Genomic DNA, 14,605 nt, shown 5'->3' on the forward strand with positions numbered 1-14,605 from the left:
CTGGCTGGCCGAGGGGGTGCCCGGGGCACCACGTGGTGTAATGGCGCCACCTGCTGTGAGTGCCTAAAAGCACTTCTGCCTGGGAGTACTTGGCCTCCCACAGGGGAGTCAGCAGGGGAGCCAGCTCGCAGGAGCAGGCCAGGCTTCAGGGATCCTGGCACCTCAGAGCCAGATCTCAGCCCAGCCTTCCCATTTTATAAAGACTGCAGGTAGAGGGGCTCGTGGCCGGTCCAACGTAGGTGAGCAGAAAGCTCAGGGCCCAGAGGCCCGTAAGCATTCCACCTGTGCTCCACGGGCCTAGGTTGGCACACAGACCTGGCTGTGAATCCTAGTTCCATCACTCATTTATGGTCTGGTTCCACGCTTGTTGAAATGATTTGCAAACACTTATATATAATTGAATCTGTTACCCATATTGACTCCATGTTCCGAACAACTGAGATTATTCCCATTTCGCAGATACAAATACTGTGGTAGAGAGAGGTTAAGTAATTTGCTTAAGGTCACACAACTAGTAAGTGACAGAACTCAAACCCAGGCTGTGAAAGCACTAAAAGCCCCAGAACAGTGCTCCATACCCATTTTCTTCCTGCCTGCAGGTGAGCGAGAGGGCACTGGGGCTCAAACAGGAACCCAAGAGGTGCAGGAAGCTCAGAGTCTGACCAGTCATCTGAAGAAGGCCCTAGGCAGGGAAAGAAGGGGACAGCACAGCCCACACCGCCCCCTCCTGCGCCCCCCGAACCTCCAGGCAACTCGAAGTGGTCAGTGGACCGTAAATCCTTTATTTCCAAACTATAAATAGATCTGCTGAGAAAAGACGCTCTCCAGGTGATGAGGCTCCAGCCTCTCCATCTCCCCTTCCCAACTGCGCTGCAGTCTAAACCCAGACCCCTTAGAAACCTGCTCTCCTGCTCTGCCCTAGGAAATCACCTTGGCTGGCAGAGCCTGGCAAGCAGCTGAGACCAGCCCGTTCCCTTGTCTCGCTGTGATTCCAGCGTGGCCTGGGCCCTGCTCTGGTCTGGTGCCCAGCCCCTCTGTTCCATCAGCTCCCTGACCAAGCCTGGCTGTGTGTTCACGTGCTCCCCAAGGCCCAGCCCAGGAGAATCCTGGCCCACTGCTCCCCAGCTGTTGTGAAGAGCCACCTGGGTCCCTAAGCTGGTGTGAGGTGTGAGGCTTGGGAGCAGCCTGGTTCCCAGCTGGTCTCCGGCTGGTCACTGCTGCCCTTGGGCCACAAAGTACTCCTCCTCCTCCTCCTCCTCATTGTCATCTTCCTCTGGCCGGCTACTCCGGAGCAGCAGCTGTAGGTCGGGGTGGGAGCCCAGCCCCTTCAAGGGTTTAGGGCCACCATCACCTAGGGACAGAGAGAAACCAGTTGTCAACCCAATCGTGGTTTTCTGGGTATCTTTTTTTTTTTCTGGGTATCTTTTGATGCGTATGTTGAGTCACCCGGGCCCTAGCTACTCCCCCCCTCTCCCTGGAGATAGAACCACCAGGCTCACTTCCTGGTGGAGGGGCAGCCAGTACAGAGGCAGCTGCAGAGAGCCACCTGGCTGGAACTGCTCTGGGCAAGTTGAGGGCCACCTGCCTTTCTTGGCTGGGTGGTTGCAGACCCAGGGCCAGGTGGAGGGGAGATCAGAGTGGCTGAGTCACAATGAGAGCGTCATCAGGAAAGAGGCTTCTGGAAGGGGCTCTGGTTACCTCTAGAGTGCAAGGCTTTGAGAGCGACATGCAGGGATATGCCTGAGAGGCAGAGGGCGAAGCCCAGCCAGTTCAGGAGGCTGATCTGATCCCCCAGCAGATGAGCTGCCAGCAGTAGAGTGCAGACTTCCTGAGGGCAGAGGGGCAGGAAGGGGGAAGTCATCAGGAGGAGGAGTTGGCTCCTTTGCAAGGAGGGTGGACAGCAGGGGCATGACCATAGGGAGAGCCTGAGCTGCCCAAACCCCTGAGGCTTGGGTGTGCGGGCGGGCCAGCAGCCCAGGGGGGTTTCCCTCAGCTCAGGGGGCCAGGCCTGCTTTTCTCTCTGTGTGCCACTAAGATGCAGCAAGGGAGGTGCTCTGCACACTGTTCTGTCAGGGTTATAAAGGCAAAGCAAACCCAGGACAGGGAGCACGGGGTTCAGCCCCCAGCCATGTCCACAGGAGTAACGGACAGCTGTGCTTCCAGAAGGCACCCACAATGGAGAGCCCGACGCTGCCACAGGAGAATACAGCATCACACCAGGCTCCACAAGACACACAACGGCCACAGGGTTCTGCATACACAGTGGCTGCAAACGGCACTGGTGGGATGAGTCATTCTGAGAACCACAGCTCACGCCTCTTCCTAAGCCCCTTGGGGAGACTTACGGTTCTGGGTTTAGGCAACACTGCTCAACATCAGTGCCTGTCTAATCAAGGAGAAACTGTTCCCTGCCCCCATGGGCCTGAGCATGGAGTAGGATGGGGTGAGAGGTGGCAGGGGACGGGGAAGCCTGAGAGCACAGGCATGTGTGCTGTCTAGCAACAGTAAAGGCAAAACAGGCAAACACACGGCGCGGCACACATGCTAGTATTGTCCCTTGCTGTGATCATAGCAGACATCACCAATCAATCACAGAACTCTCCCAATGAGTCTGGATGGGGCTTGTCAACCCATGGCTCCAGGCCATTGCCAAATGACCAAGAGCGGGCATTCATGGTAAAACGAGAATGCAACCAGGCCCAGTGGAGTCAGAATCCCAGCTCGGCCACCTGCTGGCTGTATCCTTGGGTAGGAGCCGCCCATCTGTGAACGGGGGTGGGGGGGGGGGGATGACTACCACTCCCCTCCTCCCCCACAGGGCTGCAGCCACCATAGGAGGGAGCTTCAGACAAGACCAAGGCACACAGCACCCTAATCAGGCACTTCTGTCTCTTCTCTGCTGGGGTCTGGGGCTTAGGAGCTGGGATGCACTGTAAGACAGGACTGGGGCCGCCCCCAAGTCTGCACCTTAAAAATGCCAGCAATGGAGAGAGTGAGGCTGGAGGTTCTAGAGACCAGGAGGAACTCTGAGAAGCCCAGACCAAAGGCGAGAATCCCTCCAAGGAAGAGGCTCCCTAGTACCCGCAGGAGCAGCCCTGTGTCCTGGAAACGGAAGATCTTCTCAGACGTGGACAAATGGAGACCTGAAAGCAAAGGTAGAGAGTTGGGGGACTCACCCTCCCCAGGGAACAGGAGACCCAGCATGTGGCAGTGACCCAGCCCCAACACACCTGCACATTCACTGTGGCCCAGAGGACGGGGATGGGACGAGGCAGAGAACCCTGATACTTGGGGAGCTGGGGAAGCAGTGATGGCCTCCAGAGAGCTTCTGGGCTAGGGTAGAGGGCATGGCGCTGATGGAGAATCAGGCAGGAGCACCTGTCCATCTTGGGGAAGGAGCGTGACTTCACATGGCCTTGGCAGCTGTGGTAAGTAGTGGGCCAAAGAAAGGCGGGGTGGCGCATCGAGTGATGGCTGTCAGTGTGCTGGGCCACTGCGGCAAACCCTCACTCTGAATTTCAGGTGGGCCATCTAACGACAGGGCCACATTTTATCTTCCCAAACCTTCTCCACTTTAATCCGGGTCTTGCCTCACACAGCTGTGGGACTAGGCTGAGATGTGCCCCCTTTAGGAGCCTGTTCCTCTTGGTGATAAAATGAGAGTTTCACCTAGCCCAGCATTTCTCAGACAGCATAACTTGATGAACGGTTCTCAAAAAGTAAATGCACACATACAAATATAGGGCAAAGCTTTGTTCTAGAGACAACCACGTGGGCACCGACATACCAAGTCTGGCTCGACTTTCAGAGGATTCCTGGCCCTCCAACACTATCCCTTGGAGAGAATGACTCTGTGGGTCTGTCTGTGCAGGAAAGGGCCCGAGCTAGGCACAGCGGAGACACCCGTGGGGGCTGGAGGCTGGCCGAGCACTTGGGAGGTTTTTGGAGGGAAGCACCAAAGAAATGCAGAGTGACAGTCCCTCCCAGGCAAACAGCCTCTCAATGTAGGACACCTTGTCTGGTGCTGGGCTCAGCAGTACTGCAAAGGCGTTGGCAAATTGAAGGGAATTCGGGAAAGAGCAACATAAGTAATGAAGGCGCTTGGGGGATTAATTTACCAGAAAAGATTAAAGAAGCTAAATCCATGCAGCTTTGCTAAGTGACAACTACCGGGGCTTTCGGCTGAGGGTGTGCAGAGATGGGGAAGGGTATCCATGGCCAGGACGGGAGGGAGCGTGCTGTGTGGTGCAGGGGGCAGAAGGTAAGGGTAGGGGGAGATGTTAACAAGGAGGAAAACGAGGCTGCAGAGCAGAAGCTTCCTGGACAATGTGGCTACACAATAATTTTCTCAGGGAGGTTGGAGACGCTTCACTGCCTGAAACTTAAATGCATGTGGGACAGCATTCTCTTTAATAACCCTGAGGACAGAAGGAAGGGACTCGGGGAAGGAGGATAAACAGGGACAAAACTAATCTCAAAACCTGGGAGGGAGGAAGGAAGGAAGGCGGCATGCACTCACAGCCTAGACAGTTCTCCCCGCCTCTCCTCTTCTCTGGGAGGTAATGGTGGGCAGGTGGCTCTCCTACCCAGCCTCCTATGCCATGGCCATCCCACCCACTTCCCCCTCTGAACCTACTGATCCCACTCCTCTGATGCCCTGCCCCTGCTAGCCTGGCAAAGGCTCATCTAGCCTACAAAATACATGGCCTGGGAAGTCTTTTTGACTTGGCTTTCCACCCTAGCGTCCTGGAATAATTCCTGGCCCTCTGCTCCTTCTGAGAAAGAATACATCAACATGGTTAAGAGGAAGGACTCAGGAACCAGTTGCTGGAACCAAATTCTGGCTCGTTGGGCAAGGTAATCTTTACTTCTACTAGTTTCTTTGACCTGCACGATGGGCATAATGACAGTACTGCCATATGGGGTTTGTGGGAGTATGAGAGTTGGTATGCTGAAAATGATCAGAACAGCCCTGGCATACCTGTTGGGCTGTACACATCCACTCTCTTTATCATCTGTTGTCTTTTTTAAAAAGATTTTATTTATTTATTCATGAGAGAGAGACACATGCAGCGAGAGAGAGAGAGAGAGAGGCAGAGACACAGGCAGAGGGAGAAGCAGGCTCCATGCAGGGAGCCCGACGTGGGACTCAATCCCGGGTCCCCAGGATCACGCTCTGGGCTGAAGGCTGCACTAAACCACTGAGCCACCTGGGCTGCCCTGGTCTGTTGTCTTTTATAGACACTTTCTTTGTAAGCATTTTTCATGCTGGATTCCAGTCATTTGGTTTAATGTCTGTCCAGCCCTTAAACCAGGCACTGCCAATGGATGGACCCATATTTGACCTCTGTAACCCCTGCAGCTACCACGGTGCTGGGCTCAGAGCAGGGGTGGGGGGTACTCCCAAGATGGACAACCCAGCGTACCTTCAAATATCGCGAAGAGAGGGAAGAGCCCCAGAAACATAAGTGGCTGCAGGTGGAACATGGTGTCAATGGGGTTCTGGAGCCCTGCGGAATGGGGACAGGGGTCAGTCATGAGGCCTGGCCCAGCCTGACCCCACCCTGCTTGGTTCTTGGGCCCCTCTCTCTCACCAAGTTCCGCCTTCTGCAGGAGCATCTGGGTGAGGGTCCAGCGAATGCCACCGATGAATGAGGCCCCCAGCACCAAGGCAAAGCCCTCCACGTTGAACTGTGTGGACTTGTACGTGAACATGAAAAGGCCCCCGGCGATGAGGAGGACCACCAGGACCAGGGCTGCACGCTATTAGGATGGGGAGCAGTGGTAACTGATTGCAGGGTCCTGAGTTCCTCAAACCTGGAGCTCGGACTCGGCAGCTATGTTGGCTGACCCTGGAACAAGGAACCCTTCTCCCTGCCACCTCACGGGTCCAGGTCAGCTCCTCCCCATCATACAGGCAGGGCTGACGTTCAGTGGACATGTACCCAGCATTCCTATTTGACCTAAACTTCTGAAGTGCTTTCCTATAGCTGCTGTAGGTCCCTGGGAGGACCCCCTGGTGCCCTGGACCTAGCAAACAAAGGGCGACTGCCCCCAAACCCCCCTTCCTCCTGGCCCCTATCCTTGACCCTTTCTCTTTCCCTCATTCTTGTGGTCGTGATGCTACGTCGATTGCTAAGTATTCTCAGCAGTGGCCTGTCCGAGGTCCTTCCTCAGCAACAGGACTTATTGCCAGGCTGGGCTGGTCTCCTCTGTCACATACAGTGATGAGCCACTGCTTGGACACCCCTTTTTATCCTTAGCATCCCTGGGGGTAGGAGGGACAAGGGGAGCTGGGGCCTCACCAGCTCCTCCAGCTTGAAGATCAGAGAGAAGATCAAGATGAAGAGGACAGCGGAAGACTTGGTCATCGTGTACCTGCAGGACAGATTACCCATGATGCACCGCTGGGGGCCAGGACTCAGGCCTGCCACCAGGAGACGTGCTCATGGCCTATGCTGCAGAAGGCAGGAGGCTGTGGGACCTCTGACTTCCCTGGGGGCAGCTGGGCAACCTGAGTATGAAAGACCAAAGGAAGGCGGCCTGAGGCATCTGGGCTGATACGTGACCTTTAATGGGAAGAAATCTCTGACGCAGGAGCCTCTATCGCCAGAGAGAAAAGGCTGCGGGGTGGACACCAAGGTCACCGAGTCCTCTTATTCGCCTGCCCCTCCGTGGAGATTGGGTTAAGGAAGGACAGAGGGAGGAGGGAGAGAAGGCAGGGACGCCCGTAACACAGGGTCACAGATGAGACACACTGTCACACCTGCCCCTCTGTGCAGCTGCGTGTACCAGGTGCTGGCCAGGGCCCTTCCTCCCCTGCATGACTGTCACCGGGCTGTCTGAGCCTCTGGCCTCCCCAGGCCACCAGGCAGGCAAGCACAGCACCCCTCTGAGCTGGGTCCACTGCAAAAGCTGTCAGCTTTCTGGGGAGCTGCTGGGTGTCAGGAAGTCAGGGGCTGAGAGCAAGGGCCGGCCCACAGAGTGGCGGAGCAGCAGGCCCAGGCCCGGTGCTCAGAGGTTAGAGGAGCGCCTGAACTGGAGGGAGGGGTTGGGCGTGGCGCTACTCACAGCGAGACGGTGATGTAGAGGAAGCTCCAGTTGGACAAGCCCACGTCAAGTGCCGTTGCCAGCGCTGTGGAGACAGGGGTACCCACCGGACCACGCAGCCAGGGCAGGCCGGCATGGGTGTGCCAGTTGTTCAAACACTTCCACGAGGCCCCCGGTGCCCCCTGCTTTGCCCTGAACACCCCGGCTTTCTCTCGGGCCCTTGGGCCTTCCTTTCACAGCAACTGAAGGGTTAACTCCTGGCCAAAAAAGGGAGGGGGTTCTGTTCCAGCACTGGGACTGCAGTCCTGGCTGGCCGGGGCGCTGTGCTTCCCACTTGCTGGGTATTGTGAATGTCCCCGGAGGGTATTAATCCAGTCCTGTCATCCTTCATGAGCAACTCTTCCGAGTGGCTTCTCCTCCCTCAGGATATAAGACACACTCCTTGTGGGGGCCCTGCTGCCGCAGGGTCTGTCGCTGCCACCTGCTCTTTCCTTCTACTTCTCACCAGCGCCGAGTTCCCAGCACCCTGACACTTTCGGTTCCCTTGCAGACCTGCACAGGTGCTAAACTCTCGATCTCTGGGAAGCCCTCCCTGCCAGGCCTGAGCTGCTTCCCCCGTGTGTCCCAGGGTGCCCCTTCTCATCCCACTGTAACAAGGTGAGGGCAGGGACTGCTCACGGCTGCCTCTGGGACAGGAATGGGCTCGGGGTAAATGGTCAAGACCAATGCTGCGTTGAAGGCCTTTTCTGCGCATGTGAGCATGTGTGTTTTGTGTGTGTGCGTGTGTGTGTGTGTGTGTGGTGGTGGGGTCTGGGGAGGACACAAGAGGCAGAAGTAGGGCTGGGGGAGGTAGGCAGAGAGGAGTGAAGTGGGGAGGAGGAGAGGGTCTCTGCTCTGTGACAACAAGGCTCCTGTGGCTTTCCAAGCGACCCTCCTCCAGCCCCCGCCTGCCCAGGGCCGCTGCCCAGCCCCGTACCTGTGGGAGCTACTCTCCTGAGGTAGTCCGTCCAGCTCAGCACCACGCGGGCCCTGTGACTGGAGCACTGAACCAGTGCCCTGGACAGGGCAGAGAACAGGAAGATCACGGCCAGGTGTAGCATCGTCATGAAGAGCGGGAAGTGGAAGCTCTGCGGAGCCCAAAGCACAGACAGACGGGCGCGGTTTATAGCGGCCCCTGCCTAGCACTTCCCTTCCCTCCTCACCCTAGTCTGGTGGCAGTGGTGCTAACCGGGTGGTTCAGCAGGGCTCTGCAGCAGCCAAGGGGCTTTCCCCCCAACTGCAATCACTTGGGAGGACAGACTCCTAGTTCCAGCTCTGGAGATCACACAGAGAGCAGGTGGCAGACCAGGGGTCAATGGGACCAGGGTACTTACTGTCCCCACCACTTCCACAGGCCTGTTAGCTTCCTGCTCCAGCCCCTCCCCAGGTAACAGCCACTGCTGGCCAGTGTGGCTTGACCAGTTATTAAAGTACTCAACTACTTCTCTACAGGGCAAACAGCTGCTGCCTTAATCCCAAATTACCGTAGCTCACCCTTGGTGTCTCCCCTTTCCCTGATCTCCCCTTGTTCTACCCATTTGCGGGGAACCCAGCTGTCGCAGGGCTCTTGGGCCCTGTCCTACCACTAGTGTGCCTGGCTTCCAGTCTGATTAGCTGAAGCCTGGGCCAACCTGTTGATAAATATTAGGGGACGCTGTAGCCATGGCCACAGCCCCTTCCCACCCAGGCCCCTGCACTGCAAGGCCTCCCATTACCTTCGTCAGCCATTTGTTGTAGAAGGTGATGCCGATGGAGAAGCAGTAGTAGAGGAGGACCAGCCCCAGAGTCAATACCGCCTTCCACACAAAGGCCACGTCAAGGGCCCACTTCCCCATCCGGGGAAGCTGCAACTCCCTGGCTCTGGGTCAGTGGGGGCAGGCAGCTCCCCCCGAAGACAGCTGTGGGAAGAGCCACCCACTCTGGGCCTAGACTTTCAACAAGGTCTCCTGGCTGGGGGAGTCCTCTTCGCCTCCATGATTCGGAATCATCCACGGAGCCCCAGGCAGAGTCCTCACCTAAGGGGCTGGTGGCCCAAGCCAACTCTCTCCATGATCAAGTGGATGCAGGGCTCACGGGTCCCCAGGTCGGAGGCTAGAGAAATGGAAAGGAAATGTGGGTGGCTCAGCAGAGCACAGGCTGCCCCAGGACTGGTCCACCCCACCCTTGCCCGTAGGAAGCGGACCACAGCCGGGGGGGGGGGGGGGGCAGGAAGGGGTGCAGCCCAGCATGGGCTCACAGAGCGCCAGTCACGTCTATTCTGTCGCCTCAAGCTGTTATCCATGAGTTGCCGCCAAAGTGACCTTTTAAAAACGTAAATCTGATCATGTCAGATCAGATGTCAGCCCTTCAGTGGCTCCCAGTGCTCTTATGATAAAGACCAAAAGCCTTCCTGTCTGTCCTAAGCCATCCTGATCTGTCCCTGCTGGGCTCTCCAGCTTCAGCTCCAGGCTCTCCGTCCCCTCCCCTGGGCTGCCTCAGTTCACCCCACACACAGGCTCTCCCCTACTGCCTGAAGGAACCAACACGCCGCCCCGGCTCCATTCCTCTCTCCGCTGATGCTACTCAGCTTCAGCTCACCTGTCACTTCCTCAGGAACTACCACTCCTTGATGGGGATGCTCTCACGGCTCCCCTACTTTTCTTCTGGTGTACCTGTGCAGGGCATGCTGATCTGTGTGGGGTCTGTCCCCTGGGAGGTTGTGAGCTCCAGGAAGACGGGGACTTCGGCGCTCAGGGTAGTCTTGTGCCCACTGGGGCACACTCTGAGCTGTCCATATGGTTTGATGATTCAGTGCGAGAGAGCAGACACTCAGTTTTCAGGGGACTGATCTGATCTTTAAGGCATTAAAAATGGACTGGGAAACCAATATCGACCCGGCCCTTAGCCTCTAAAGACCACTCCCCTAGAGGTGGGGTCTGCCTTAGGGTCTTGGCAAACTAAACCCAGGCCAGCCTATCAATCTAGCCAACCCTAATGAGCATCCAGGGCCTGGGGCTCTGAGACCTGGCGGACCCCCAGGTCTATAGTCATCACTCCTGCAGCTGCTTCGTGTGTGTCCCCCCAGTCTGAGACGTTCCCAATCTGCTAAAATGCCACCTCCTTCCCAAAGCCTTCCTAGACCCATCTGATCAGACATACCTACTTCCTCCACCCTCAGTCCTTCCCGAAGGGAGTAATTTCATTCCATTCTGCACCCTGGAAGCTGGGATATCATTGCCCCTCCCCTGAGGCAAAAGGGGAGCTAGCAGAAGGCTTTGCTGGGAGGATACTGTAGGGCTGAGGTTCTCTTGAGGGGAACTTTGGAAACCTGTGGGGGTGTTTTGGGGGATCTCTCCTAGCTGTTAGTGATGGGGAGGGTCTATGAGGGCAGGGCGATAGCCCACAGAATTAAGAATTGCTCTGCGGCCTTCGTAACTGTGACAATCCATGTAGGTATAATGACCTGAACCTAGAACCCAACTGTGTGTGTGTGTTTCTTTTAAGTAAATTCTATCCTCAGTGTGGGGCTCAAACGCCAACTCTGAGATCAAAAGTCGTGTGCTCTACTGATTGAGGCAGCCAGGCACCCCCAGAACCCAACTGTTTTCCATGTAATGCAGAGCAGTTTTTCCATGGTTCTACTATGCACTGCAATTTCCAAGAGTACATTTGCCATGTACATGGAGGAGAGAAAGAAGTGTCTTTGATAGAGAGTTTGGAGAAACCGCGCCATCTACAGCAGTGGCACACATGGTTGTGCAGCTGCCCACACAATGTGGCTGTGGCACTGTGCATGGTGGCTACATGTTCCTTCTGGGTGGTGGAAGCATGCACTACTTCACTGTGGCCTCCAGCATCCTTGTTCCTGGAACTTACAGAGAGAAACACATTCTATTCTCAATTACCTTTTATTATCAGTTACGTTGACATCTCCTGGTCAACTCCAGAAGAACAACCAGTAGCCTACTCTTCCTTCCATGCCTGGATGTCTAGTACCAGGCATTTACTCCTGGCCTGCCCAGCATGACTCCTGTTTCCCAGGAGCCATCCAAACCTGCCCCTCTTCCGCCAGTGGCACCTCCATTTGCCTGGTTGCTCAGCCCAGAAATCTGGTTCCCATCCTGATTCCTTGCTCCCTCAGCCCACATTCAATCAGCATGTATTTTCATTTCAGTCTTTTTAATTTTTTTTTTAATTTTTTATTTATTTATGATAGGCACACAGTGAGAGAGAGAGAGAGAGAGAGGCAGAGACACAGGCAGAGGGAGAAGCAGGCTCCATGCACCGGAAGCCCGACGTGGGATTCGATCCCGGGCCTCCAGGATCGCGCCCTGGGCCAAAGGCAGGCGCCAAACCGCTGCGCCACCCAGGGATCCCTTTCATTTCAGTCTTAAACATCCCCAATATGGTCACATCTCCTGACTTCCACCACTGCTCTCCAGGCCGCCATCCTCTCTCCCCAGCACAACACATCAGGTTAGTCTCTTGCACTTCTCCCTGCACCTCCCGCCCTCAGGCTCTTGCTTGCACAGCAAGCTGCACAGGCACCAAACCTACGCCTAATGGACCTTAAGGCCCATACTCTTTCCTTATACCTGGGTTTCTCAATCTTGACATTACTGATATTTGGGGCCAGGTGATTCTATGTGCATTGTAAGAGATCTAGGAGCGATCCTGGTCTCTACCTACTAGATGCCTATAGCAGCCCCTCCTCCTCATCCCAAGTTGTGACAACCAAAAATGTCTCCAGATACAGCCAAATGTCATAGGAGGTAAAAGGGCTCCCTGCTGAGAATGACAGCTTCCAGCACACAGGCAACTACAGGGCATTCTAGCACTTGCTCCCTACGATTCCGGCCCATGATGGGGCAGTCTGTACCTTTCCGTAAGTCAACCTCTTACATCTTCTGCTTTTGGTGCAGTTCCTGTTCCAACACTGCGATCTGTGCCAACCCCCACCCCCTGGCCTCTTGTTCAAATCCCACCCTTCCTTCAGCCCATGCAGGCACCTCACCTCCAAAAAAGTCCCTAGGACAACCCCGGCCCCAGGGAGCACTATGTCCAAGTTAACACTCATTCTCTTATCATCAGCCACCTACTCTCAAACACAAAATCAGACCTCAGCTAGAAGGGCTCTTGGAAATCATCTAGCCATTTTACTCAATGGCCATTTATTAAGCACTACTGTATACTCAGCATTGGAAATAGAGATATGTAACTGATCCCCACCCTTCTTTTATGACTAGGGAAAGCAGGCTTAAAGGGGCTAATGGTCTTTTTCAAATCTGGCTTGCCAAGAAAGGAATTCCATATTCTGCATTATGTTCCCCAAGGGGCAGCCTGGCTGGGAGCAGCAGCCACATCAGGGTAGAGCTGGTGCACCGTCCATGTAGTACCTGGCTCCTCTCATTCTCTGTGACTACAATATGGGCAGTGCCGTCTAGTGCTACAAGTGTGGGCATGGAGTAAGAAAGACCTGGGATCCAGTCCTGGCTCCTCTGGCAACTTTGTGACCCCTGAACTACCTGAACTCTGGGCCTCAGCTTCCTCAACAGTAAAGGAGGACAGAATCACCTACCTCTTGGGAGGGGAGTTGGGTACAGCACTTGATGCTGGCTTGTGGCAAGGGCTCATACCCTCCTGGCTTTTGCTGCCTTACAGCCAAACTCCACCAAGGCCCCCAGAACTGCCATCCCTACTTCCCTGCAGCCCAAACTCACTTCCCCACTGCTCCATGGAGTCACCACACCTTCTTCCTTGTTGCCCCTCTGAGGACCAAGTCCCTGTTTTTATCAGCACCTTATACAACTGACCACTTCCTCCTCCTGGGAAAGCCTCTTGGATGCCACACCACGCTCTCTTGCTTTTTCTTCTGCTTTTCTGGGCTCCTGGCCTTCTTCACTGCTCAACCAACCTGTCAAAGTTGACTGCCTGAGTGCTGGATCCTGCCTTCTCTTCCCTCCATTCTCCCTTGAGTGATCTCATCTCATCTATCGGACATTCCAGGGACTTTCTAGATTCTCTCCATTAGCCCTATCCTTTCCTGTCCGCTCCAGTCTACTTGGTAGCTCCACTCATGATACCTCACACTGAAGGTGCCCCCAACTTAGTCCAAAGTCATTAGTAAATGCCAGCATGAGACACCAGGTTACTTAAGCCCACGTCCTCACATGAATGACGACCTCATCCCTGACCGCTCTTTCCTTCCTTCCTGTCAGGTCCTCCTCCCGGATCCCTGAGGACGCCTAATGCACCTTAAGGCCCACACTCTTTCCTTATACCTGAGTTTCTCAATCTCGGCATTACTGGTATTTGGGGCCAGGTGATTCTGTGTGCAGTGTAAGAGATCTGGGAGCCATCCTGGTCTCTACCTACTAGGTGCTAGAGCAGCCCCTCCTCCTCATCCCAAGTTGTGACAACCAAAGCTGTTGTCTGTGGTAGACAGGTGGAGACCAGCCGCCCGTCTCCCCGAGTGCTCGGCCATCATCAGTCTGGGCCGCGCTCATCCCTCACCCAGGACTAGCGGCCTCCTAACGGGCGTCCCTGCTTCCTCCTTCCCCGAGAGCCTGGAGAGCCTGGAGTGCGCCGGGCAGCGGGAGCGAAGGCTCGCGCACCCCAAGGGAGGGCGATCCCAACCCTCCCGCCCCGCAGGCCGGCGAGGAGGCCTTCCAGCACCCGGCCTCCGCTCCGGCGCGACCTCGTTCCCACGCCTGCCCCCGCGCCCGCCACGCTGGCCCCCGGCCCCGCGCCAGGCCCGCCGAGCCCGTGTCCTTTGCACGGGCCGCCCCTCCTCCGCGGACCTTCGCGCGGCGGCAGCCTCCTCGACGGCCGGCGGCTCGTCCTCCGGGCACCTCCCACCGCCTGACGTGGCCCTTGTGCCCACGTGTTCACCGCGCGCCCCGCACTCCCACCCCACCGGGCCGCGGCCTCGGGGCGGGGGCGGGGGCGGGACGCCGGGGTCGGGCAGGAGGCGCCGGGGAAGCGCGCGCGGCAGGCGGCCGGGGAGGGTGCGTGGAGGCCCCGGCGCGTCCACGGCGCGGACGCCGGGGCCCGGGGGGGACGGGAGCCCGGGGTGCCACGGCGCGCAGAGCCCAGCCGGGACCCCGCTCCCGGGCCCGGCCTGCCCTCCCCCGCCCTCGGGAGCGCGCGCAGGGCCCGCCGCGCGCCCCCACTCACCTCGGCCGCGGACGCTCCGGACGGGATCCTCCCGCCGGAAGTGTGAGGCGGGGCGTCGCCGCGGGGTGGGGGCACTTCCGCCTGAAGCCGCCGGGGGCGGGGCGGGGCCCTGGGGGCGGGGCCTGGGCCCTGGGGGCGGGGCCTGGGCCCTGGGGGCGGGCCCTGGGCCCTGGGGGCGGGGCCTGGGCCCTGGGGGCGGGCCCGCGGGCCACTCATCACGCACCGAGCACCCCCAGTACTCTCGTTCCTTGTGTCTCTTGCGCTCTACGGCCTGTCTCCCGTGCCCCCTGCGTGCTGCCCAGGCATGCGCACCCGGGGGCAGACAGAAAATAGCCATCTGTTTACTTCTATTGGAGCAACC

General features: G+C 57.1%; 1 protein-coding gene across 4 annotated transcripts; it reads right to left on the bottom strand.

Moving 5' to 3' along the window:
- Positions 1-762: 762 nt before the first annotated feature.
- On the bottom strand, positions 763-14,335 carry SLC35C2 (solute carrier family 35 member C2). 4 transcript variants are annotated; one of them, XM_072801305.1, is made up of 10 exons: positions 14,245-14,335; positions 8,805-9,180; positions 8,027-8,177; positions 7,072-7,135; positions 6,306-6,378; positions 5,595-5,763; positions 5,427-5,510; positions 3,082-3,143; positions 1,699-1,828; positions 763-1,351 (listed from the first exon to the last, which is right to left on the bottom strand). In XM_072801305.1, exons 2-10 carry the CDS (start codon positions 8,922-8,924, stop codon positions 1,212-1,214), a joined length of 993 nt encoding a protein of 330 aa, XP_072657406.1. In that variant the 5' UTR covers positions 8,925-9,180; positions 14,245-14,335; the 3' UTR covers positions 763-1,211. The 4 variants fall into 4 exon arrangements, with proteins under 4 accessions (XP_072657406.1, XP_072657404.1, XP_072657408.1 ...); XM_072801303.1 differs by having other exon boundaries at positions 2,968-3,143; positions 14,245-14,334; XM_072801307.1 differs by having other exon boundaries at positions 2,968-3,143; positions 7,072-7,307; positions 14,245-14,334.
- Between the last annotated feature and the right edge of the window lie 270 nt (positions 14,336-14,605).

The sequence above is a fragment of the Canis lupus genome, chromosome 26, assembly GCF_048164855.1.
Source record: "Canis lupus baileyi chromosome 26, mCanLup2.hap1, whole genome shotgun sequence".
NCBI lineage: Eukaryota > Metazoa > Chordata > Mammalia > Carnivora > Canidae > Canis > Canis lupus.